The following is a 24,905-nucleotide window of genomic DNA, read 5'->3' on the forward strand; positions in this document are numbered from 1 at the left end:
TTTGGAAAAAGTGCAGAACGAAGTTACGAGAGACATTATAATTTTAGGCATGGTACAATGTTGAAGATTATGTAAACAAAAGTAGATAGCTAAAATGAGAGTAAACACTGATACCAAAGTATCCGAGTTATCAAATATGGTTAACAAAACAGTTTTCCTTTGTCACAGCACGGTTTTTTGGTTTTAGTAAAAATACGATACTTGTATGTGCGCTATATTTAGAACTAATAAGACCTAACCTCTCAACTGTTAATAAACCTAGCCTTCCAGAACTAATAAAGGGAAACTCTGGAAACCAGGCTTCTGCACTGAGCAGGCCTACCCTCATTAAATATGACAATATAGAAAAAATAAATAAAAATTATATTATTATTTAACCTTATTCCTTTCGTGTTTTAAGTCACGAAAGATGACTAAAACAGTATGCAGGGTTTGTCCCTTATACAAAAACGTTGGATATACACATGGTATCCTGAAAACTTAATCTTAAAGTGGGCTGAGAAAGAGTTGGTACCCCCACTTCCGTCCAGGACAATGAAGATTGGCTAAGCGTCTGCCTAACGTAACTGCATCTATCTCTATCTTGTAACTATTTTAAAGAGTTCACTTTTGATATCTTTCAGCTATTTAGAGTTGATACGCTATATTTCCTATAGTTCCTATTGAACAGCAAAATGACTCTGTTTACTGCCCTTCTATTTTCGCAGGCTTGTCGTGGAGGAAAGGCTGAACTTCCGAGTCAAGCAGTGCCGTTTGGCGCGCCCGCGAAGGATTTTGAGGCATCAGCTGGAGTGAAAGTTACGATTCCGACTGAGGCTGACTTTCTTATAAGTTATTCTTCTTCAGAGGGTAGGTGGACTTAAGTATACCTGTCCAAGTGTATAACGTAGAAATAGAGCCAAACGACAAAAGGTTATACATCTCCAAAAACACCCTACCAATTGTTTTGAACAAGGTTACCTCTTCAAGGTCTGTAGAGACTCAAACGTCTACGACTGGTTCGTTATTTCGCAAAGCGGTTTCACGTTAGAACTTAAAAGCCTGAAATAACTATGAGTGTTCAACTTGACGTAACTTTGTCAGGGGCAGTTTCTTTAGTACTCAAATCCATATTCGAATTACGAAATACATGTCTCATTAATCGTGTTAATGGCTTTGCATTCGTACTTGTACTCAAACAAGTCAAGAACATTTTGGTTTGCTTTAATTCTTTACTATGAAGATAATAAATGTGCCAGCCTGCCTTAATGATGACAAAGGGTCCACACCCAGCTAGCTCCTCACATACCTTTTGTGAAGCTTCCTATATGCCATTAATAATGGGCCGGCTTCATCACTTAATCACCAACACAAGAAATAAATCATACGATAGTTTGGAGAACTTTTTGAAGGTGGCAGGATTGTTTACCACCACACAATGAAACATAGTCGAGACTACTACATATTGAATAGGCCTATCCTATTTTAAGTTGGAGAAATACTTCAACAGTAAGAATATATTTTTGAAGAAAGGAAATGTGTTCCTCTGATTAGTCAGACTCTCGACCTCATATCTCTAATTTTTACGACCCCCAACAACCCTCCCACAACTGCCATCGTCAGGCGGAGCAATTTAATTAAGTGGAGGAGATTCTCTTTATTAAACCAAAAAGATTTAGCTCACTGCTACTAGTGTACACACCTATTTCAACCACATACAGGAAATAAATAGTATTTATAAGTACAAATTTGCATTTCGAGATACTTATAGACCTAATTTGTAGTCTAAAAATTTCCAAGAATGCGCCTTTTGAATCTAAAATTACTTTTTTTTTGCTGGGGAGGACCTACAAACCCTCTTTCGTGAAAGTCAGCTTCATCGACCCCATTGCAACATCAATCCTTTATAAAAAACATTTACTCGCCTCGGAACCTTCCTAATAAGTTCATTCCTAGCTAAAACAGTCTTCTAACCGGGCCCGGATTTCGTCGCCCTTATTTATAAAACAACATTTCTAACCCTAACTAACTTGTTCTCGCAAATATCTGATAACCAAGCCGTAAAAACTATTTGCTAGGGACGTTTAAACTAAACTTCATTCTTACTAATGAAATTTTTATAGTTTCAATCTTAATTGACTATTCCACGTACCGGGTAAAGAGCATTGATATAACATGCACAGACTTCCATGTAACTCAAATTTTACGCATGGTTATGACTGGGCTCAAATGCAACTGGAATTTGTGTTACATATATGCATAAAACAATGATGAAGTTTTGTTTGTCTTTATCAATTAAATCTTAATTAATTTCTTTGCAGGTTACTTCTCAATTCGTGAATTGTACAAAGGAACCTGGTTTATTCAAGACCTTACCAGGGTACTCAATCAATTCGGAAACAAAGAAGATTTTGTACAGATGCTGACTGTTGTTAATAAGTTGGTGTCTGAAAGGACTTTAGAAGTGTCTGGTAATCCTGAACTGAGAGGAAGAAAACAGATGCCATGTTTTCTCTCAAAGCTGACTAGGCAGTTACGTCTTACTGATCAACAGCCCGGCTACTTTTCAAATTGCCAGATCATGTAAACTCGTTTCTGTGTGATAGGACGTCATAGGTCAAAGGTCAAGAGACGTACAAATGTTTTTTAAGACGATTTCTGCTTTTCAACATTTAAGATAAAGCATCACGCCAATTAATATGTAGAGAATAATGGGAAACATTTTTACATAACACTTATGTGTTTTGAAAATGGTCGAAGTCAAGTTCAATTGAGGTCTGAGGTCATCTTGTCCGAAATTGTGGGAAAAAGTGTTTCGCTAACTCCTCCTTCATCGTAAATCTGATCAAGTTTAAACTAGATGTGTGAATAAATGGGATACTTTTTAGCAACATTAGAATGCCAAGAGTTAAATCATGGGGGAGATGAGTTATTTGTTGTTTGGCATGGGGCTTTGTTTGCTTAAAGATTGTCTAAGCTTACTTGTAACTTTTGGGAGCATGACTCAAGTTATGCATTTGTTCCAGATTTAGCAGCAGTGATCATGAAATGGGAGGGGCAGTTTACGTATTAAATTTCATACAGGCTGAGTGTGTGTGCGTGCGTTTACATTTCTAGCTGACCGAGGACTTGGACCTGATAACACACCCGTCAACCGAGGACCAAAATGACAAGCGAGGACTAAAATGCGGGTCCTCGGAAGAATATACGTGCAACCGCAACAAAGCTTCCCCCCTGTTATCTTGACGAAGTTTTAGCAAAGTCCACGTTTGGATCGTAAATTACGAATCTGTGTTACTGCCTACACACAGTTTCAATGACCAGTAAGTCACACACCTATCGATAATTTAATAGCGCCCCCAATTTGAACATTACGTGAAAAAAGTTTTCGCGCGCTCCGAGTCCTCGCTAATTGGTAAGTTTATGACGGAACGCTACGCAATCTACGTACGTAAGCACACACGTTGAATTCTTGAAGGAAAACGTCACTCAATTAATCACGTCGGTAAGGATCATTCCTGTTTTACATTTCTTTCGTTCATTTCCAACTTAGATTTGGTCAGGTAATAGTTTTGTTTTAGGGTAAATCAAAAGTTTGACTTGGCTTTGTATGTCAAATTGTGAATATGGTTTTTCGTGACAGGTGAGGACTCAAAGTAGCAGGTAGCGTTAGATAGGTCAGACCTCAATACAGTAGCCTAACGTTTAGCGATATTATTAATGCTATAATATCTTAAGCCTTTGTAACACAAACTAACTGTTTAGGTATATACCTATGCTAGCCTAGGCCTAGTTTAGTTAATATATACCACGCCTAGTAATAATCCGACTTCACAACGTTAGGTCCTCGCTTGTGTAGCCAAAAGTTAAGATTGTTCGGCTCGGCTCACGTAACTTTTAAATGTGACGCATTCTGTAAAGTAGCAGTTGGCCTATCCCTAATAGCCCAATAATTAACCTACAGTAGGCCTACTTGTACTACAGTACTAGCATAAAATGGCACAAGGATATCTCTACATGGAGTGTCCCGATGTTTTTGATTTAGTTTTATCAATTTGTGATGAATATCACTTGTACTACAATTGTATTATTGTTGATGGTGGTATTGGCAATTTCGAATTCAGGCCAATTTGGATACTATTCTTTAACTCTGAGGAGAGCTTTAGATTAATTATAAGAATCATAGTGGACTTATGTTTGCTACCCTATGTCAGCTACCAATGGGTGGATGATTTAATTTTGGAAATTTTATACCATGGCCTTGATTGGATATCATAATTTTGTGTGTTGACATGGCTACACATAGAGTTATCATGATCAATTAAATTTTAATCTATCTTTGTAGCGAGACATTTGGCTTGTGGCCATGGCGAGAAGGAGGCTCAAGGTAAGGATTGAAATGGAACTTGTGTTTCAGTGCAGTTATGTTAACTTTGTTAAACCTTTAGCCTGAGCTGTTTAACCATTTTCATTGTTGATCATTTTTTCAAAGATGCCCCCCCCCCCCCCAGGAGGCTCCCAGAATATTTAGATAACGATTAATTGACAAATCTTAAGGATTATTACCATAATGCCAATTAACAACCGAATATATTGTTTGGAATATTTCTTACTAGATTTATTATTGATATCTGTATAGATCTACCTGTGTGACATAAATTTATAAATAGTTGATTAGTAATACATGTGATATGGATGTGGTGACCATATTGACCAGACCTAAAGCAAATAGCTTGCACAGGCATGCTCATTGCTCAAGTAATGAAACATTATAGTACAGTATTTGTAATGACTTATAGAATGTTGCTTGTACACAACATGAACAAACATAAGTAATTCAATGGATTTCTTTTGCAGTTATATATAAATGAATTGGTTGTCTATGTTGCAGACATATTATATTGTAAGTCAATATTGGCTTGTAATCAAGTTTCATGCCTATTCAAAAGTAACCATGTTCATGGCAAGATCCTTCTGCACTGTTCGTGTGTTTATCATAATGTTAGACCCCCATGGACTGTCTCGTTCACTCCTAAGCTAGGCCACAGCAGTAACATGGAGCTCTAGTTTAGAGAGGCTTTAGACAAAGTTTTCCAGAAATCATGATTCATGAAGAAGGTGACCTCTCCATGTAATAGACCCTCCTTGCTGTAGGTGCCCCCAAAAAATTATGACTCTCCCCAAGACAATATGACTTAAGTTGCAATCCATGTGATTTTATATTATAGGTTCCTGTGATTTCTTCATTGAAGGAGCTCTGCCACTGTCATCTCAAGTAGTATCCCAGGAAAGAGGGTTACATAGCATTTTTCAAAGAGCTGGCTTAAAATAAGACTGCAATTTGTATTTTGTACTGCAAGAAAAAGCGATGAAAAGCAATGGGAAGGGAACCCCTCCCTAACTCCCTCCCCAGGCTGCTGAATCCTCCCTGCTTTCTAATATTGCCATCTGTTTCTAGCAGTGCATGCAATTACTTTCTTCAGTACCCATGTACTGTATGTCATGTGTTCAATTAAAAAATTTCTTGCTAACTCATCTTACTTGCAATTTTTAGACAGTGTTTGAGTTGTGTTGGAAATTATAACCAATGTTTATAACATATTTTCAGCAGTTGAAAAGTTTAATGCACCATTAAACTTTCCATATTGTATTTAATTAATAATTATCATACTGATACCCTCTTCTCTCCTCATTGATTTCCTCCTTACCTGCTGGACAACCACAACTACCTTCTCTTGTTTTGTTATTTTTATTTCTTGGGGCCAGTGGCACGGCACCAGCCATGGCAATTCTGGGGGGCAACAAGGGGGTCAAGCTATATATTTAATGGGGGAGTGCTAAAAATATAACACTGATATGGGGAAGGGGTCTAATGTGCGGAGTTTGCCATTAGCCTAGCTCCTTATATTTTTCGATAAGTAGAAGATCTGATTGGAGGAGGGAGGAAATTGCCATCCCCTCCCCCATAGCACTGCCACTGCTTGAGGCAGACTTTTTAAAAATGACTATTTCACATATGTCACCAGTTTCACATGGGTGTTTAGAATGTTGTTTTAATGATGTTAAAATTTTACCTTAACTAAATACTGTTTATTTTTTACTCAAATTGGCAAGATGATGGGCGTTACAATGCATTTTTATACGTTTCAATTACTCAAACAAAAATGACAATAAAAGGTTTATTCACCAAAGCTAGTTTTGAATCCCTTTCCTGGGCACAACCTGAACTGGTAAACAAGTCTTTGAGAATTAAGATTATTTCAAGCTGAATTAGAAGAAGTAGAACAAGAAGTACAAGAAGTAAGAACTAGAAGTAGAATTAGTAGAACATTTCCCGCAACTGGTAGTAAAGAATATAAAAGATGCTACCTTTTACATCCTTCACAGAATACTTCTGAATTCACAACTCATGATGAAGACTTTGAAGCACTATTCATTAACTCCTACATAGGTAAGAACCACTTACATTGATGTATTTAATACATCTTACTTGTGGGGGGGGGGGGGGTCATCGAAAGTTGTGCGTTACATACAGCACAGTTGGAGATAAAAGTTTATTATTGATGTAAATTGATTTACGTTTATGTCAACAATTCAGTTTGGTATATTGGTAATAGCTTTTCACTTGGTAAAGCATTTCATATGACTGCTGAAAATTGATCACTCAGGTGTTGACCATCCTGTTTAGCATTGAAAGAGTTTTGGCTAGAAACCTATCGTAGATGACCGTGGAAAACAAAGCACTAGGAAAATCTTTATTTCCTAATACACAGGGAAAGGTCTGTTTGCCAAAAAAGACTTTGAAGGAGGCACATTACTGTTAGAATACTGTGGAAAGCTGCTAAGTGACAATGATGCAGCACATCTGGAATCTGAAAGTCCTAACAGAAGCGATTACTTGTTTTCCTTTCAACACAAAGGAAAGTTTTTGTGGTATGTTGTGTTCTCTCTGTACAGTAACAGTCGTCCCCCTCCCCATTCAACAGATAATGCATCATGATTATTGTATTGGTTTCATCAAGTCTGATGATATGTGTGAATATAGGCACAAACTTGCCAATAACGGTCCAAGAAAACCTATCATCGTTGTCATTAGTTATAGTCTAGTCTCACAATGGTGTACTAATGTTCCAAAATTGTGGCTGTTTTACAATTTATGAGTAACTTTAGAAATAAGCCCCAAACAGGGAGAATCACTACTGTTTTGATAAACAAATGCATGTACCAGAAGGTTGGGAATTATATTTGATATTTGAAAAATGTATCTTATTTAAATAATTAGCTTTAAACCTTGAATCCTCCATTCATCTTCCTGTTGTTAATTTGAGATTTGGAATGTTTAGTAGAGTATATTGAATGATATATCATCTTTCAATTAGATGTTGTTTTAGACATGGAAGAGTTAACCGTGGAAAGCTTGTATGTGATATGACAGTTATAGTCGCTACTTTAGAAGGATAGTCCAGGGCAAACTTTCTTCTGGACTATCTTTTAAGTCATGTAAATGCATCATATTGCAACACCTAACTTTGAATTTGTATTTACTTTCTAGTTTTAGCAAAGCAAAGACGGTTCTGATTCTGTACTTTGTACATTTTATATTTCCTTCTTTCCAAAGCATTGATGCATACTTCACAACCTCAAAAGCACGATACATAAATGATGCTAAAGAAACTCAAGCAAATACCTTTGTCAAGAAGGTGGAGGTGCATGGCGTTCCCCGTTTATTTATATATTCAAAGAAAAAAATTGAAAAGGGGACTGAGATTCGATATGACTATGGAAATCCAGACGCAGAATGGAGACAAGTAAGTTAGAAAATAAATTACTGCTGATAATTCTCAGTTCTCTTGAAATGAATTTTACATATTAAACAGGCACAAGCCTATTATTATTATGATGATATTTTAACCCTTGGTGCACAGTTTAAACAACAACAGAGACCAGAACGACTTGTGAATAAGTAACTAGGCTGTTATAATTATTTGATTGTTTCAGGGAGGTACTTTATGTAAGCCAACCTCAAACTGAGGTCAATAGACACCTGAAATGAAGTGAATAGAATTAGTAAGTGTCTGTTCACTTCAGTTTGAGGTTGGCTTACATGAAGTATCAACAGCTTTTCAACATGTCCAAGTCTCCCATATGTTTTGTAACCTACAATAGATTCACTTTCACTATAAAACTTGCCTTAATTTAGATTGTAAGCAGTAGTTAAGGGTCTGGTTTAATGTAACATCATGTTTGTCCAGATGCTATGTAGTCTGCTCTCACCGCTGCTCACAGAAGCTTGTCGTAGGTGGTTTACTTTTCATTTTTGTAACATTGTTACACAATTGCTGTGTCAGAAAGGTCCTCAGACAATTTTGTAGACACATCTGTCATTAAAGTAGTCAGTTTCATGTTATAAGGTGGCATATAGAACTTACTCATAACTTCAGGGAGCTTCATTAAGGAAGCTCATTGTTTCATGTAATATTGATTGGTGTAGTGTTGCATATCAAAATTCACAATGGTTCAGTGATTTAAACCTCAAAGCTTGAATGTGAAGTTTGATAAATTCCTATAAGACTATCAATGGGAGGACCTTACAGTATGTTTATTGTGCAAGTAGTAACATTTATCTACTGTCTGTTACATTCGTTATGACATGTTGATGTACAAAAATCAGGCTATTGATTCCCTTGTATCACCATTAACAATAGTAGTAGGAGTTGTGTCAGATAGGTCCTCAAAAGAACCAATTCCTTTGATTTTTGTTAACACACAGTTTTGTCTTTTAAATATGATCTTTTATCTTGTTAGGTGGCATTGAACTAAACTAAATGTTCTTACTCAGAGAGCTTCATTAAATAAGAATGAGGGCATTTTGTGGCTCAAATACACGTAGACCATTTTGAATATATGTTTTCAGATTGAATAAACTGTCATGACTGGTTATTATGGATGTCATATTCTTTCAATTGCAGGACAAATGCTGTGTCTTAACTGCTGTAGGAGGTGATGCCCTCTTAGATGAAAACGCAGATGGTGAAAGTGACATTGATGAAACCACAAATGAAGGAGAGGTAATTCAGTAATATTGTAAAGATCTTATGGAAAGTAAATAATGTTAAAGATGCATATCTCATTATATATTTTCATTAAACAGCACAAGAGTTCCAATTAAACAACAAGTATTGCTTGTTTCATGTAATTTTTATTTGTATAGTGTTAGATATTAATATTCACTATGGTTCAGTGACTTAAACCTCAAAGATTGAATGTGTAGTTTGATAAATTCCTATTAGACTATCAATGGGAGGACCTTACAGTATGTTTATTGTGCAAGTAGAAACATTGCTTTACTGTCTGTTGCATTTGTTATGACATATTGATGTACAAAAATCAGACACTCTGGCTATTGATTTCCTTATATCACCAGTAACAATATAAGCAAGCTTGTTGTACATTTGTGTCCTTTTACATTAGTAGTTGTGTCAGATAGGTCCTCAAAAGAACCAATTCCTTTGATTTTGTTAACACACAGCTCTGTCTTTTAAATAGTAACTCTCATCTTGTTAGGTGGCATTGAACTAAACTAAATGTTCCTACTCAGAGAGCTTCATTAGTAAGAATGAGGGCATTTTGTGGCTCAAATACACGTAGACCAAGTTGTGGTAATGTCAGATTGATTAAACTGTCATTTCTGGTTATTATGGATGTCATATTCTTTCAATTGCAGGACAAATGCTGTGACCTAACTACTGGAGGAGGTGATCCCCTATCAGATGAAAATGCAAATGATGAAAGTGACATTGATGAAACCACAAATGAAGGAGAGGTAATTCAGTAATATTGTAAGGATCCTATGGAAAGTAAATAATGTTAAAGATGCATATCTCATTATATCTCACACTAAACAGTGCAAGATTTCCAATATGTTCAAACCACTAGTGTTGCTTGTTTCATGTAATTTTTATTTGTGTAGTGTTAGATATTAATATTCATTATGGTTCAGTGATTTAAACTCCAAAGCTTGAATGTGTAGTTTGATAAATTCCTATAAGACTATCAATGGGAGGACCTTACAGTATGTTTATTGTGCAAGTAGTAACATTGCTTTACTGTCTGTTACATTTGTTATGACATATTGATGTACAAAAATTAGGCACTCTGGCTATTGATTTCCTTATATCACCAGTAACAATATAAGCAAGCTTGTTGTACATTTGTGTCCTTTTACATTGGTAGTTGTGTCAGATAGGTCCTCAAAAGAACCAATTCCTTTGATTTTTGTTAACACACAGCTCTGTCTTTTAAATAGTAACTCTCATCTTGTTAGGTGGCATTGAACTAAACTAAATGTTCTTACTCAGAGAGCTTCATTAAGTAAGAATGAGGGCATTTTGTGGCTCAAATACACGTAGACCATTTTGAATATATGTTTTCAGATTGAATAAACTGTCATTATTGGTTATTATGGATGTCATATCCTTTCAATTGCAGGACAAATGCTGCGACTTAACTGCTGTAGGAGGTGATGCTCTCTTAGATGAAAATGCAGATGGTGAAAGTGACATTGATGAAACCACAAATGAAGGAGAGGTACTTCAGTAATGTTGTAAAGATCTTATGGAAAGTAAATAATGTTAAAGATGCATATCTCATTATATATTTTCATTAAACAGCACAAGAGTTCCAATTAAACAACAAGTATTGCTTGATTCATGTAATTTTTATTTGTATAGTGTTAGATATTAATATTCACTATGGTTCAGTGACTTAAACCTCAAAACTTGAATGTGTAGTTTGATAAATTCCTATAAGACTATCAATGGGAGGACCTTACAGTATGTTTATTGTGCAAGTAGAAACATTGCTTTACTGTCTGTTACATTTGTTATGACATATTGATGTACAAAAATCAGACACTCTGGCTATTGATTTCCTTGTATCACCATTAACAATATAAGGAAGCTTGTTGTACATTTGTGTCCTTTTACATTGGTAGTTGTGTCAGATAAGTCCTCAAAAGAAGTGATTACTTTGATTTTTGTTAACACACAGCTCTGTTTTAAAATAAAAACTATCATCTTGTTAGGTGGCATTGAACTAATCTAAATGTTCTTACTCAGAGAGCTTCATTAAGTAAGAATGAGGGCATTTTGTTTCCCAAATGCACGTAGACCATTTTGTGGTAATTTTGTCAGATTGGCTAAGTTAACTGCAATTTTTGGTTATAATGGATGTCATATTCTTTCAATTTCAGAAAAGAAGCTGTGACTCAACTTCTGGAGGAAGTGATCCCCTATTAGATGAAAGTGCGGGTGACGAAAGTGACATTGATGAAACCACAAATGAAAGAGAGGTAATTCAGTAATGTTGTAACAATCTTATGGAAAGTGAATAATATTTAAGATGCATATCTCATTATATTTCACACTAAACAGTGCAAGATTTCCAATATGTTTTAAACCACTAGTGTTGCTTTTTTCATGTAATATTGATTGGTGTAGTGTTAGATATTAATATTCACTATGGTTCAGTGACTTAAACCTCAAAGCTTGAATGTGTAGTTTGATAAATTCCTATAAGACTATCAATGGGAGGACCTTACAGTATGTTTATTGTGCAAGTAGAAACATTGCTTTACTGTCTGTTACATTTGTTATGACATATTGATGTACAAAAATCAGACACTCTGGCTATTGATTTCCTTGTATCACCATTAACAATATAAGGAAGCTTGTTGTACATTTGTGTCCTTTTACATTGGTAGTTGTGTCAGATAGGTCCTCAAAAGAACCAATTCCTTTGATTTTAGTTAACACACAGCTCTGTCTTTTAAATATTATCTTTTATCTTGTTAGGTGGCATTGAACTAAACTAAATGTTCTCACTCAGAGAGCTTCATTAAGTTAGTATGAAGGCATTTGTGGCTCAAATACACGTAGACCATTTTGAATATATGTTTTCAGATTGATTAATCCGTCATTACTGGTTATTATAGATGTCATATTTTTTTCAATTGCAGGACAAATGCTATGACTTAACTGCTGTAGGAGGTGATGCCCTCTTAGATGAAAACGCAGATGATGAAAGTGACATTGATGAAACCACAAATGAAGGAGAGGTAATTCAGTAATATTGTAAAGATCTTATGGAAAGTAAATAATGTTAAAGATGCATATCTCATTATATATTTTCATTAAACAGCACAAGAGTTCCAATTAAACAACAAGTATTGCTTGTTTCATGTAATTTTTATATGTGTAGTGTTAGATATTAAAATTCACTATGGTTCAGTGACTTAAACCTCATAGCTTGAATGTGTAGTTTGATAAATTCCTTTAAGACTATCAATAGGAGGACTTTATGTATATTGTGCATGTGGTAACATTTTCTTTACTGTCTGTTACATTTGTTATGACATTTTGATGTACAAAAATCAGACACTCTGGCTATGGATTTCTTTGTATCACCATTAACAATATAAGGAAGCTTGTTGTACTTATTGTGTCCTTTTACATTGGTAGTTGTGTCAGATAGGTCCTCAAAAGAACCAATTCCTTTGATTTTTGTTAACACAGAGTTTTGTCTTTTAAATAGTAACTTTCATCTTGTTAGGTGGCATTGAACTAAACTAAATGTTCTTACTCAGAGAGCTTCATTTAGGAAGTATGAAGGCATTTTGTTCCCCAAATGCACGTAGACCATTTTTTGGTTATTTTGTCAGATTGGCTAAGTTAACTGCAATTATTGGTTATTATGGATGTCATATTCTTTCAATTCCAGAAAAGAAGCTGTGACTCAACTTCTGGAGGAGGTGATCCCCTATTAGATGAAAGTGCGGGTGACGAAAGTGACATTGATGAAACCACAAATGAAAGAGAGGTAATTCAGTAATGTTGTAACAATCTTATGGAAAGTGAATAATATTTAAGATGCATATCTCATTATATTTCACACTAAACAGTGCAAGATTTCCAATATGTTTTAAACCACTAGTGTTGCTTGTTTCATGTAATATTGATTGGTGTAGTGTTAGATATTAATATTCACTATGGTTCAGTGATTTAAACCTCAAAGCTTGAATGTGTAGTTTGATAAATTCCTATAAGACTATCAATGGGAGGACCTTACAGTATGTTTATTGTGAAAGTAGAAACATTGCTTTACTGTCTGTTGCATTTGTTATGACATATTGATGTACAAAAATCAGACACTCTGGCTATTGATTTCCTTATATCACCATTAACAATATAAGGAAGCTTGTTGTACATTTGTGTCCTTTTACATTGGTAGTTGTGTCAGATAGGTCCTCAAAAGAACCAATTCCTTTGATTTTTGTTAACACACAGCTCTGTCTTTAAAATAGTAACTCTCATCTTGTTAGGTGGCATTGAACTAAACTAAATGTTCCTACTCAGAGAGCTTCATTAAGTAAGAATGAGGGCATTCTGTGGATTATTATAGATGTCATATTTCTTCAATTGCAGGACAAATGCTGTGACTCAACTTCTGGAAGAAGTGATCCCCTATTTGATGAAAACGCAGATGGTGAAAGTGACATTGATGAAACCACAAATGAAGGAGAGGTAATTCAGTAATATTGTAAAGATCTTATGGAAAGTAAATAATGTTAAAGATGCATATCTCATTATATCTTCAGTAAACAGCGCAAGAGTTCCAATATGTTATACACCACTTGTGTTGCTTGTATAGTGTTAGATATTAATATTCACTATGGTTCAGTGATTTAAACTCCAAAGCTTGAATGTGTAGTTTGATAAAGTCCTATAAGACTATCAATGGGAGGACCTTACAGTATGTCTATTGTGCAAGTAGAAACATTGCTTTACTGTCTGTTACATTTGTTATGACATATTGATGTACAAAAATCAGACACTCTGGCTATTGATTTCCTTGTATCACCATTAACAATATAAGGAAGCTTGTTGTACATTTGTGTCCTTTTACATTGGTAGTTGTGTCAGATAGGTCCTCAAAAGAACCAATTCCTTTGATTTTTGTTAACACACAGCTCTGTCTTTAAAATAGTAACTCTCATCTTGTTAGGTGGCATTGAACTAAACTAAATGTTCTTACTCAGAGAGCTTCATTAAGTAAGAATGAGGGCATTTTGTTTCCCAAATGCACGTTGACCATTTTGTGGTAATGTTGTAAGATTGGCTGAGTGAACTGCCATTACTGGTTATTATGGATGTCATATTTCTTCAATTGCAGGACAAATGCTGTGACATAACTTCTGGGGGAGGTGTTATCCCTTTAGATGAAAGTGAAAATGATGAAAGTGACATTGATGAAATTGCAGTGGGAGGAAAGGTATATAATATTTTAACAATCAAGTAGAAAGTGAATAACAATAACATTTTTAGACGAAGAAACTGTCATTAATTATAACAACCTGTTAGTTATCCATTGACTCTCATTAGATAATATCAATCACAGCATTAAGATATGAGTGATGAAGTAAATTTATATTTTAAATTAGTTGGTGTGTTTCATTGTTTTGATTCACATAAATGACTACTTCATTGGCTACTTATTAAAGCTTGTAGATTAGTTTTCATTTTTCTTTATTGAACCACTCCTTACTTTTATTAAGATCTCAACTATGTCATTGTATCATTAATAAAAACTCTCATGCACGTTGTTTGCTTCCATTTACAGGGAATCTTTTCAACACTTGTGCCATACTCAGATAGTGACAGTGATTGCTCATACATCATTCCCATGCCAACTTCACAACAGAGACGACTTGGAAGTAGTCTTTGGGGAGAAACATCAACTGAATCCTCCAAATCACCAAACAAAAAGGATTCTGCAGTGTTGAGAACCACCGCTACTGTTTCCAATTCGCATGATCACATAGAACAAGACAGTAGCAGCGATGCTGGTAACTGGTCACCAGAGAGTGATATTGAAGCTGAGGATGCCAGGGGGTCTAAGCCAGGAAAAAGATGTGAAAAGGAAAATGTTGCACCTGCTTCTTCCAGCATAAAGGTCATGAAAACACACAACAAAGGGAAAAGGAAATGGGACAAACACCAGTACTGTGTGTACTGTATGAAAACCTATGCAAAACTCCCAAGACACCTTGAACAAGTTCATTTGAAGGAAAAAGAAGTTGCTGAAGCTCTGAATTACGATAAAGGGTCATGTAAGCGTAAAGAACTCTTAACCCTGTTAAGAAACAAGGGGAACCATAGCCATAATGTTGAAGTTTGGCAGTCTGGCAGTGGCTGTTTGATTCCTGCAAGACGGACACCTTTTGACCAGTCACATGATGAGTTCCTTCCCTGTAACCTCTGCTTTGGTTACTTCTCCAGAGATAACCTATGGAAGCATAAGAAGAATTGTTTCATGGCATCTGAGTCAACCATGAAAGACAAGAGACACCAGTCAACATCTGCTCTGCTCCTACCATTTTCACAGGAAGTATCACAGAGTTTTAAAGACACAGTTTTTGCATCTATGACTTACGATAGCATATCGTTTGCTGCTAGACATGATCACATTATTGTTCAGTATGGGGAACGAATGTTTGCCAAACTAGGTCATGAAAGACATCAAGTGGGTTACATTAGTCAGAAAATGCGTGAACTTGCAAGACTACTGCTGAAAATCAAGGAAACAAAACCTGATGTGAAGTCCTTATATGACTGTATTAGTCCAAAACAGTTTGATACGGTATTAGAAGCTGTTCGAAACCTGGCAGGATTAGACCCCCAAACTGGGAAGTATAAGACACCATCGTTAGCTCTTAAGTTGGGTCATTCACTTCAGACATGTGCTTTGATTGTGAAGGCTGAGTGCATCAAATCAGAAGATCCAGTTAAAGAGGATCAGGCAGATAAATTTTCAAAGCTGGCAGTTATTGAGTGGGCTCATAAAGTGGGAACAGGTGCCAGGACAACACTGGAAGAACGCAAGTGGAACAAGCCAAACATGCTACCACTATCAGAGGACATCAGACAACTACACGCTAAATTGTCTGAGGTAATAGAAGAGAAACAGAAGCTGTTGGCCTTGTCTGATGATGTAACAGCATGGTATGCATTAGCTGAAGCAACTCTGAGCAAGCTAATTCTCTTCAATCGACGCAGAAGTGGTGAAGTGCAAAGAATAAAGCTGGCTGACTTTGAACGCAGATGTCATGATCAAGGAAATGATGATGTAATGGACTCTCTATCATCTTGGGAGAAGACATTGTGTAACAAGCTTGAACGCATTGAGATCAGAGGAAAACGAGGGAGAAAAGTACCTGTCCTTCTCACAAAGGAAATGGTACAGGTGATGGAACTGTTGGCTGCTAAGAGAACCCTCATTGGAGTCAGCGAGACGAATGATTATTTCTTTGCCCGCCCAAACTTCTCTTCTATGGAACCATTGAGGGGAGCTGATTGCATACGGAAGTATGCACTGAAGTCAGGTGCAAAGCATCCGTCTAACCTCACATCAACAAAATTAAGAAAACAAATTGCCACTGTTTCCCAGATCCTATGTTTGAAGGACCATGAATTAGATGTCCTGGCGGGATTCTTAGGGCATGACATACGTGTGCATCGAGAATATTATAGACTGCCCGAAAATACTCTACAAATGGCTAAAGTGGCACGACTGCTTCTATTAATGGAGAAGGGTGCTGTGGGGGAGTTCAAAGACAAGAAGTTAGATGAAATTGAGGTTCCTCTTGATGGTGAGTGAAGATTCTATTCTACAATCCCAATATAAAGTTTGTTATCTCCCTCTTGATGCATTATGTCAGCTGTGTCAAAAATGTCATGTTATTGAATTAATGATAAAGTACCTGGTCCACAGTAGAGTGTTTTGAGTAGCATCATACTATTGCTTGCTCTTAATTAATCTCTAATTATTATTCGGCTTAGATCCAAGCTATACTGATGAATCAGAGGGAGAATCTGAATTACCATATGATGAAGAAGATTTGGAAACTGAAGACAAGGAAGGACAAAATGAAATTCACGAAAGTGAAGAAGAGAGTGACAGCCATGCATCAACTAAAAAGAAAGGTCAGTTAAGTAGAGCAATGTGGCTTATATATATATATATATATATATATATATATATATATATATATATATATATATATATATATATATATATATATATATAGACAACTGAACAAATGAACAAATACTCGCTGCGCGGGTATATTCTGTGGGGAACACGAACCTTATTTCTTACGTGCACAGTTCATATGCAATTGTAGAGAAAAACATAATTGCCCCCTCAACAGGATTTGCTTGGTGAGCAGTGTCATATATAGGGCCGATGTTACTACTGGTCATGACACCAAATCATACATAGGGCTATCGAGTGGCCCCTTTAAGCAAAGGTACAGTAACCACAGTAAGTCCTTACGTCATGAGCGTTACGAGAAAGAAACAGAGCTTTCCAAACATATATGGGACCTGAAGCGTAAGGGTGCCCCCTTCGTTATTTAGTGGAACGTATTTAAGCATTCCAATACACGCATGCGTAGATCCGGTCAATGTAACCTTTGTATTGATGAGAAGCTCTGTATCCTCCTATCTAAAAACCCGCATTTACTCAATAAGAGATCTGAATTCATCTCCAAGTGTCGCCACAATAGGCTCAAACCAATGAACCGTGCACGTAAGAAATAAGGTTCGTGTTCCCCATAGAATATACCCGCGCAGCGAGTATTTGTTCAGTTGTCTGACGATCGCCACCCTAAGGGCGTGAAACTCCGAGTTACAGCTGTACTTACCAAGGCATATACTTATATGTTTAGGCTCTGCTATTATAGCATAGAGCACTCTTCTTGCAGTCCTGATTCTTTCTTGTTTATATAAATATATATATATATATATATATATATTATTAGACAAAACCAGAGAAATAAGATATGACTCATAATTGACAAATAAGGAGTAAGTTTTAGAAAATATATTGGAATAATAATATATATATATATATATATATATATATATATATATATATATATATATATATATATTGGTTTAATACCATTGTATATCAGCTGCCATAGAATCATTTTATACAACATTGTCTGCTATTTTGAATAATGCATTAGAATGCCCAAAACTTGAAAAAGCAACAAAAAAGAACTCCAGCTTTAACATTGATGAATGTGATGACTATATTTTACCATTGTTTTTTTTTATTTGCAGGCAGTCCTAAACAAAGAGTCAGATGGAGAAGAAACCAAACAGCAACAATTGAAAAACACTTTGAAAAACATATTCGGGTTCAAAGGGTTCCGAGAAAGTCTGAGTGCGAAGCATTGAGGCGAAAATATCCAGCTCTTGCAACCAAAGACTGGAAGAGCATAAAGTATAAAGTTTACAACATCATTCAGCAGAAAAAGAAGTAAAATTGTGTAAGCTGAAGTGGCCATTTTACAAAGTTTAAACCTTTTTGTACCTGACAAAATCATCTCAGAGAGTGAACTTTTGCCACTTACAATAATGCCAACGTTTTTGCCTCTACGTTTACCTGGACAGTTTGCCTTCAGCATGTCTTCAGATACAACAGTATTTGCTATTTCAAACTTTTTTTTTTGTTGCTATTTTGTTTTGTGTTTTAAACAAAGAGTTTTGGTGTTCACAGATTTCTGTTTTTAGCTGTTTTTGTTCATTGAGTACATGGAATGTCTTGATGAAAAGCCTAGTAAAGACAATCAAATTTTAAATGGATTAATTTTACCAAACCCTCCAACAATTTGCGGGGGGGGGGAGGTGGGATTTTATTGGATTTGCATAATAAGTATGTAACAAGCCTCCAATCTTGACCAATTAAGACATTTCTAAGTAACTCAATTACTATATATGTTTAACTAAAACTGCTAACATCTTGCAAAATTTAGTGAAGTTACAGTTACACTATACAACAGGTATCATTGCCATTTTGTTTTGTCTGAGCAATAGTCTAATAATCATGGTAGAGACTTTTCAACACTATTTATTAAGACTGAGATGAATAATGCTGATACTAAAAGTAAAAAGATCTGTCGAGTACACTTTACTTACATGGTTGACCAGAGATTAATGTACAGTATAGTGTAGATTGGGTCTCAGCTAGGCCTACACATTTGGTACCAATCAGGAGCAATGCAAAATGGCAGGTGGATGTTGCATGTTGCCAGGTTAAATTTTTAGGCACCCTTACCAAGCTGTAAGCTTGTTTTTTAGTTATTGTTTTGACAGAGAAGGGATTGTATTTAATGCTGTAGAAGTCAGTAGACCTAGTTTTTAGACACCCTTATACCAAGCTGTAAGCTTGTTTTTTAGTTATTGTTTTGACAGAGAAGGGATTGTATTTAATGCTGTAGAAGTCAGTAGACCTAGTTTTTAGACACCCTTATACCAAGCTGTAAGCTTGTTTTTTAGTTATTGTTTTGACAGAGAAGGGATTGTATTTAATGCTGTAGAAGTCAGTAGACCTAGTTTTTAGACACCCTTATACCAAGCTGTAAGCTTGTTTTTTAGTTATTGTTTTGACAGAGAAGGGATTGTATTTAATGCTGTAGAAGTCAGTAGACCTAGTTTTTAGACACCCTTATACCAAGCTGTAAGCTTGTTTTTTAGTTATTGTTTTGACAGAGAAGGGATTGTATTTAATGCTGTAGAAGTCAGTAGACCTAGTAATAAGTCTACATTTTATCTCATATTGTTGAAGGTAGTCTTGTAGAGAACCGTATGCCATGGAGTTTACACAACAAACACTCCCCCAATTTACCAAAAATAAGTTCAGGGACATTGTTTTAGAAAGCTAGTTGACAGCATTGGATCTGATACGTTTACAATATGAATGAAGTTCTACAATACATCCGTAGTGCAAACAGTTAGCATCAGCCCAGTGAGGCTTCAGTGTCACACATGTGACCACTTATTAGAGGCAATTAATTAATTGTTGGAATAAGTATTTGACTAGATATTTTGCAGAAGAACAGTCTTTACCAAGAAAAGTTGCATGTCCTGTATGGACATTAGGTCAGATGCACTAATTACTTTTAATGAAAACTTTCGTGATAATTTGGTCATATGTGTGACATCATAATTATGCTAATTAGCATCCAGTATTAATGAAGAATTAGAACAGAAATCTTTTCCTCAGGAAACGAAACTTTACTGAACTAAGTAAAAACATGATCCATGTGAAAGTGAACTACTGAAAATTATTTCTAGATATAGTTAAAGCAAAAACAATCTAATCTATATAGAAACTGTGTAGTTGGGTTCTGATAAAAACTGAATTGATTTCCTGTCAGTTCATATGCCAGAGAATGGCCCTATTTCATTATGTTTTAATCAACAGGAGAGGTTTGATGTCCATGGATTTCTGATTTAACTGCTTTGTTTAAGTATGAGACTTGACTGACAACTCCTAGTCTGATGCAACTCTTACCAATTGCTGCAAGGATCATTCATAGCTGCATAAATGATATGAAGTACAGAATACTCATTGTTTCTAGAACACATTCTCTCTCACTGCATGATCTGTAAAAGTTACTCTTGGTTACTGCAGCAGGCATCATTAAACTTGTCCAAGAAAGACAGAACTTTTAAATGTGTAATCTTTTCTTTGTCCATCTATGTGAAGTATTTTTAATTTTTAGAGTGTTCATAGCACAATCTGAGATGTTTTCCTAAAAGCTTCTAACATATTTCAATGCCCCATTGCAAAATTTCAATGTCCACCCCACCATACCAGAACTGACTCCCTCACCACCCATTCCATACCCAACATACTTGTGGTGAATTGAAAAGGTATTGATGTTGAATTCCCTAGATAAACAAGAAATAAATCAATTGTCCGAGCACGGTTTTGAAAAAAACATCTCACTGAAGCCATTTCCTTGTCACATATGATAGTCCGTATGAGATACTTGCGAGTCCTCGGAATTCATTTAATAGAAGTTTATGAGTCCTTAGTAGATTTAAATACGCTTTGTGAAGGAGTCCTCAGAAGACTTTAAATACTTGGCTCATCCAAGTCCTCGGAAGTCTTTAAATACTTGCCCCATGCAAGTCCTCAGAAGGCTTTAAATACCTGTAGTGTGCTAGTCCTCAGTTATATAGGAAATATCACATGCTCAAAGAAATGAAAATGCAAACATTGCTATAGCTGGTATGTTAGAGTATGGTGGAATTATGCTCAGTAACGACGTTAAAAGTTGCTAGTGTATACCTAAGTAGGAGTCCTCACAAGCAGGTAAGGAGTCAGAGTCCTCACTAGTACCATAATGCGCGTATGTGTGGGTGGGTGTGTGTGTGTGACGCCTCGCTTGAAACAAGATATCTCAAGAAGGGACGCTTGGACCAATCTTCTATTGGTGTATATGAGTAACACATTGAGTAGAAGAACTCTATGATTTTGTGGGGAGGTCAAAGGTCATTTGGGGTCACCAGGGGCCAAATAGTGAAAAACTTGTAAACAAGATATCTCAAGGAGGTGAACTTGGACCAATCTCGCATATCGTGTGAAGGAGTACCACATCGAGTTCAAGATCACTATTGTTTTTGGTGGAGGTACAAGTCCATTTGGGGTCACTAGAGGTCAAAATGTGAGAACCTTGTAAGCACGATAAATCAAGAAGGGAAGGTTGTAAACATTTAGTACAGGATTTTATTGAGGTCAAAGTTCAGTTTTAGTCACCAGACGCCAAATTGTGGAAACCTTGTATTAGAAGCTACCGTATCTCCCACAGACCAGCCTATCATATAACATGTGCGTTACGCCTTATACGAATTGGAGGCTAATGACAATTGGAAATGAGCTTATGGGCATCCGTATAATCTAAAACTGAAAATACGAACATACTTGCTTTGGCTTCAACGTGCCGCTCGGAACCCTTATTTTGCCTGCAGGAACGTGTACTTTTTAGTACATCGGCTCTAGTGGACGTTTTCCGTCGTATTAATTTCAGGTTGGATGTAGTTTCGTTGTGACCAGGCTGCGTTTATGAAACTTTACAGTCGTTTAGTAAGATTTTTTACTATGACCAATCTCAATGCGAAATAATTGTGTAAAAATGTCTTAGTTTGGCAGTGAGTTCACGAGCTTTCTTCTGGATCGGCTGTTGATCTCAATTTGTGTAGTCTCTTCCACCAGTTTCAGCATAGCTAGGCCTTAAAAGTAACATTTGACTTTGGTCACGTTTATGATTATGGGACAACTTAAACAAACCTGGCTAGGCCTGTGAGCAATTTTGTTGTTGTCTAGGCTAGCAACGGTTGAGTAGAATAGGGTACGTTAACACAACAACGTGAAGAATACCAGTCAGAATACCAATACATTTAAGATGGCAAAAAATCTCCTTAATTATTTCTTGAGGCATTTTCCTACTAGCTCAGTCATAATTCGCAAAGATAAAAACAATTTTGCTGTTGTTGCTGCTAGGAATTTGGAACTTAGATAGATGCTCATAAAACCTCAGTTTTTCATTGTTGCAAAGAAACATGACTTTCCAATGCGCAATTACGTAGCATTATGTAATCTGCCTAACTGCCTAACCTTTTTTTCGTAGAAAGTATTGATGTTGCAGATATATACTTTGGAGACTTGAACAACAATCAAAGGCCTACAGGCGAGTGCAATTTAGAGAGTAGATTTTTAGCCACGCTCGCCAAATAGCGAGTACTTTTAATAATATTTGTCGAGGCCTAAAAAACATTCATAACATGATTTTTCATGGTAGAAATCATGGATTATTTCATACATGATATATGGATTTGCCATTTGCTTGTGAGGTCAAATCTCCTATAGGTCACCAGAGGTCAAACTCTGAAAACCTTTTACATGATATCTAACGATGGAAATCGTGGATACCTCTAATACTTGGTGGGTGAATTCATAGCATTGAGTGCAATACCCCTATTGCTTTAAGTGGAGGTGTGCATAGCCACGTACAGTACACTGACCTGTGTTTATCATGCAATAGTAGTATTGTAACAGCTGAGTCTGGTTATACTAACAAGCAGAAGTCTAGGGCATTGAAGTAATCGAAACCTCAATGCATTTTGTATTCTGGTTTTTCCATGCAGACGAGAATCGAAGCAGATATTTCAAGGGCATTTTACGATTTAATTGTGTTATTTTAGGTCTATACCATGATATTGTTCTGATATGGATCGGTTACAATGCAAGTGTGATAGCGATCCTCTAATTATTTATTGCAAGTTTGTGGTTTGACTCTAAGGAAGGCTATCGGGTTACAATTGATTTGACCAATTTAATTGTCATAATTGAGTAGTCATGTTTTCGTAATTTGTTTTAGACTTACATGTTTGTCTGGATGATTAAGTATGGTCATTGGCTTAGTATTATATTAGTATTATATTTTCCTTTCTTTATCTAAGTTGAGAAATGAATTTTAATATATTAATTTTAGATTTCCTTTCAGTTAATCGTTGTCAATACATTAAAGAGCAACTCTATCACGCACCTCTGTCCTTTTTGAGCGAAAGGACCTGTACTCACAAACTATACATCCCGCCCAATTATGCAAGTTACACTTATTCGTCCTGGGGAATAACTACACGCTACTTGGACATACGGACGTACGTATGTTTCGTTGCTTGACCCCAAAATGGAACCTCACCACCTATTCCTATACCACTAATGTGACACGCATAGTACCTTTAAATTTTCCACAGAATGCATTCCATCGCAACCGTTTTCATGATGGTCGATAGAGCACCAACAAGCTGACAAGATGAGATACTTACATGATACTTTTTAGTCCCATTGGAAACATTCTACTAATGTCACGTTGTTAATTTAAATAAATGCTTTGAACACATTTACAGAAGTTTCAAAAGTCCGCAACTGTTACTTTTAAACTGGAATTCAATTTTACTAGGATGTATGTCAAAGATCAGATGAGAGGGTGGGGCGGGGGGTGGGGTTCAGGGGATGGAGACCGGGAGGCTGTAGCAGTTTCAGATGTGACTCTTATTTCGCCTCTTGCACTTCCCAAAACGTCATCCCCTACTTAAAATCAGTCGTATGAAATTCAAATCCTCTTCCTGCACACCTACGAAATCCTGTTCACGCCACTGCAGTGTACTAACACTGACGATCAATGCCATTGCTGCTGGATTAGGTGCCCGATGGCAGAGAGGTTTTACCCAGACCCAAATGGGTAAACGAAAGTCAGGTAAGGTCTTGAGCAAAAAGTCACAAGGTTCAAGAAAAGCCTCTCAAGACGAAATCATACCGCAGAATCATCTATATATAACAGCGCCACTACCTCCATTCAGTGACAGGACAGGACAGGTCCCGAACAAAAACTTGCGTTCACCACAGGTAGTTGTCAAATTCATCTATACACACCGTATTAAAACCAAGGACCGGAATATCACACAAAACACCCAAAATCCTTTCTAAAAACCACCTGTAATTCGCAACAAACGATGCAGGTGTGATCGTGTGAAATATATTTCATTTCGTTGAGAGGAACCATCATTTGCTGTTCGTTTTCATTCAAGGAATACGTATGGTCATGAAAGTGTAAACAGCTGTAAGAGTCAAACAAGCCCTCATAATCAGGTGTAAGTTTGTCGAGTGCATAACGTTTAAATGTTTGTAATCCACGATGAGGCTTCCACAAATTATGATAGTTGGTAACTTGTAAATTTATATTCGATTGAAGCTCTCTCTGAATTGTAAATATAACCTTCAACATTTTCTTTATGAAAAGTCTTTTGCTGAACTTTTAGTTTCAATTTCCCCGACTGCAGAAGGGCCAGAGGTTAATAAAAGATGTTTATGACAGAATAGAGACTGCACTGAAGTCATTGAAACCGGCCCCTATGTAGAAGGGTCTGGGGATCCCTCCCCAACACACCCATCTAAGTTTAGGTCCGCCAGCCACTAGCCCTAGCTACGACTTTTGTCTGACTAATATG

The 24,905-nt window shown here is 36.2% G+C and overlaps 2 protein-coding genes across 9 annotated transcripts in view; both read left to right on the plus strand.

Annotated features, from left to right (window-relative positions):
- LOC139968586 (caspase-6-like) overlaps positions 1–3,078 on the plus strand; it is a 23,123-nt gene extending 20,045 nt beyond the window's left edge. For all 3 annotated transcript variants that reach the window (XM_071972730.1, XM_071972740.1, XM_071972748.1), the window contains 2 exons: positions 708–849; positions 2,301–3,078. In XM_071972730.1, coding sequence (XP_071828831.1) covers positions 708–849; positions 2,301–2,566 — 408 coding nt within the window. In that variant the 3' untranslated portion in view covers positions 2,567–3,078. The remainder of the gene's footprint in view (positions 1–707; positions 850–2,300) is intronic.
- LOC139968563 (uncharacterized) lies at positions 3,072–23,280 on the plus strand. 6 transcript variants are annotated; one of them, XM_071972662.1, is made up of 15 exons: positions 3,072–4,366; positions 6,367–6,430; positions 6,753–6,912; positions 7,598–7,787; positions 8,949–9,047; positions 9,704–9,802; positions 10,468–10,566; positions 11,231–11,329; positions 11,996–12,094; positions 12,757–12,855; positions 13,461–13,559; positions 14,209–14,307; positions 14,656–16,684; positions 16,875–17,018; positions 18,169–23,280. In XM_071972662.1, exons 1-15 carry the CDS (start codon positions 4,346–4,348, stop codon positions 18,279–18,281), a joined length of 3,513 nt encoding a protein of 1,170 aa, XP_071828763.1. In that variant the 5' UTR covers positions 3,072–4,345; the 3' UTR covers positions 18,282–23,280. The 6 variants fall into 6 exon arrangements, with proteins under 6 accessions (XP_071828763.1, XP_071828754.1, XP_071828778.1 ...); XM_071972653.1 differs by having other exon boundaries at positions 18,165–23,278; XM_071972677.1 differs by lacking the exon at positions 11,231–11,329 and having other exon boundaries at positions 18,165–23,279.
- The last annotated feature ends 1,625 nt before the right edge of the window (positions 23,281–24,905 follow it).

The sequence above is a fragment of the Apostichopus japonicus genome, chromosome 1 (assembly GCF_037975245.1).
Source record: "Apostichopus japonicus isolate 1M-3 chromosome 1, ASM3797524v1, whole genome shotgun sequence".
NCBI lineage: Eukaryota > Metazoa > Echinodermata > Holothuroidea > Aspidochirotida > Stichopodidae > Apostichopus > Apostichopus japonicus.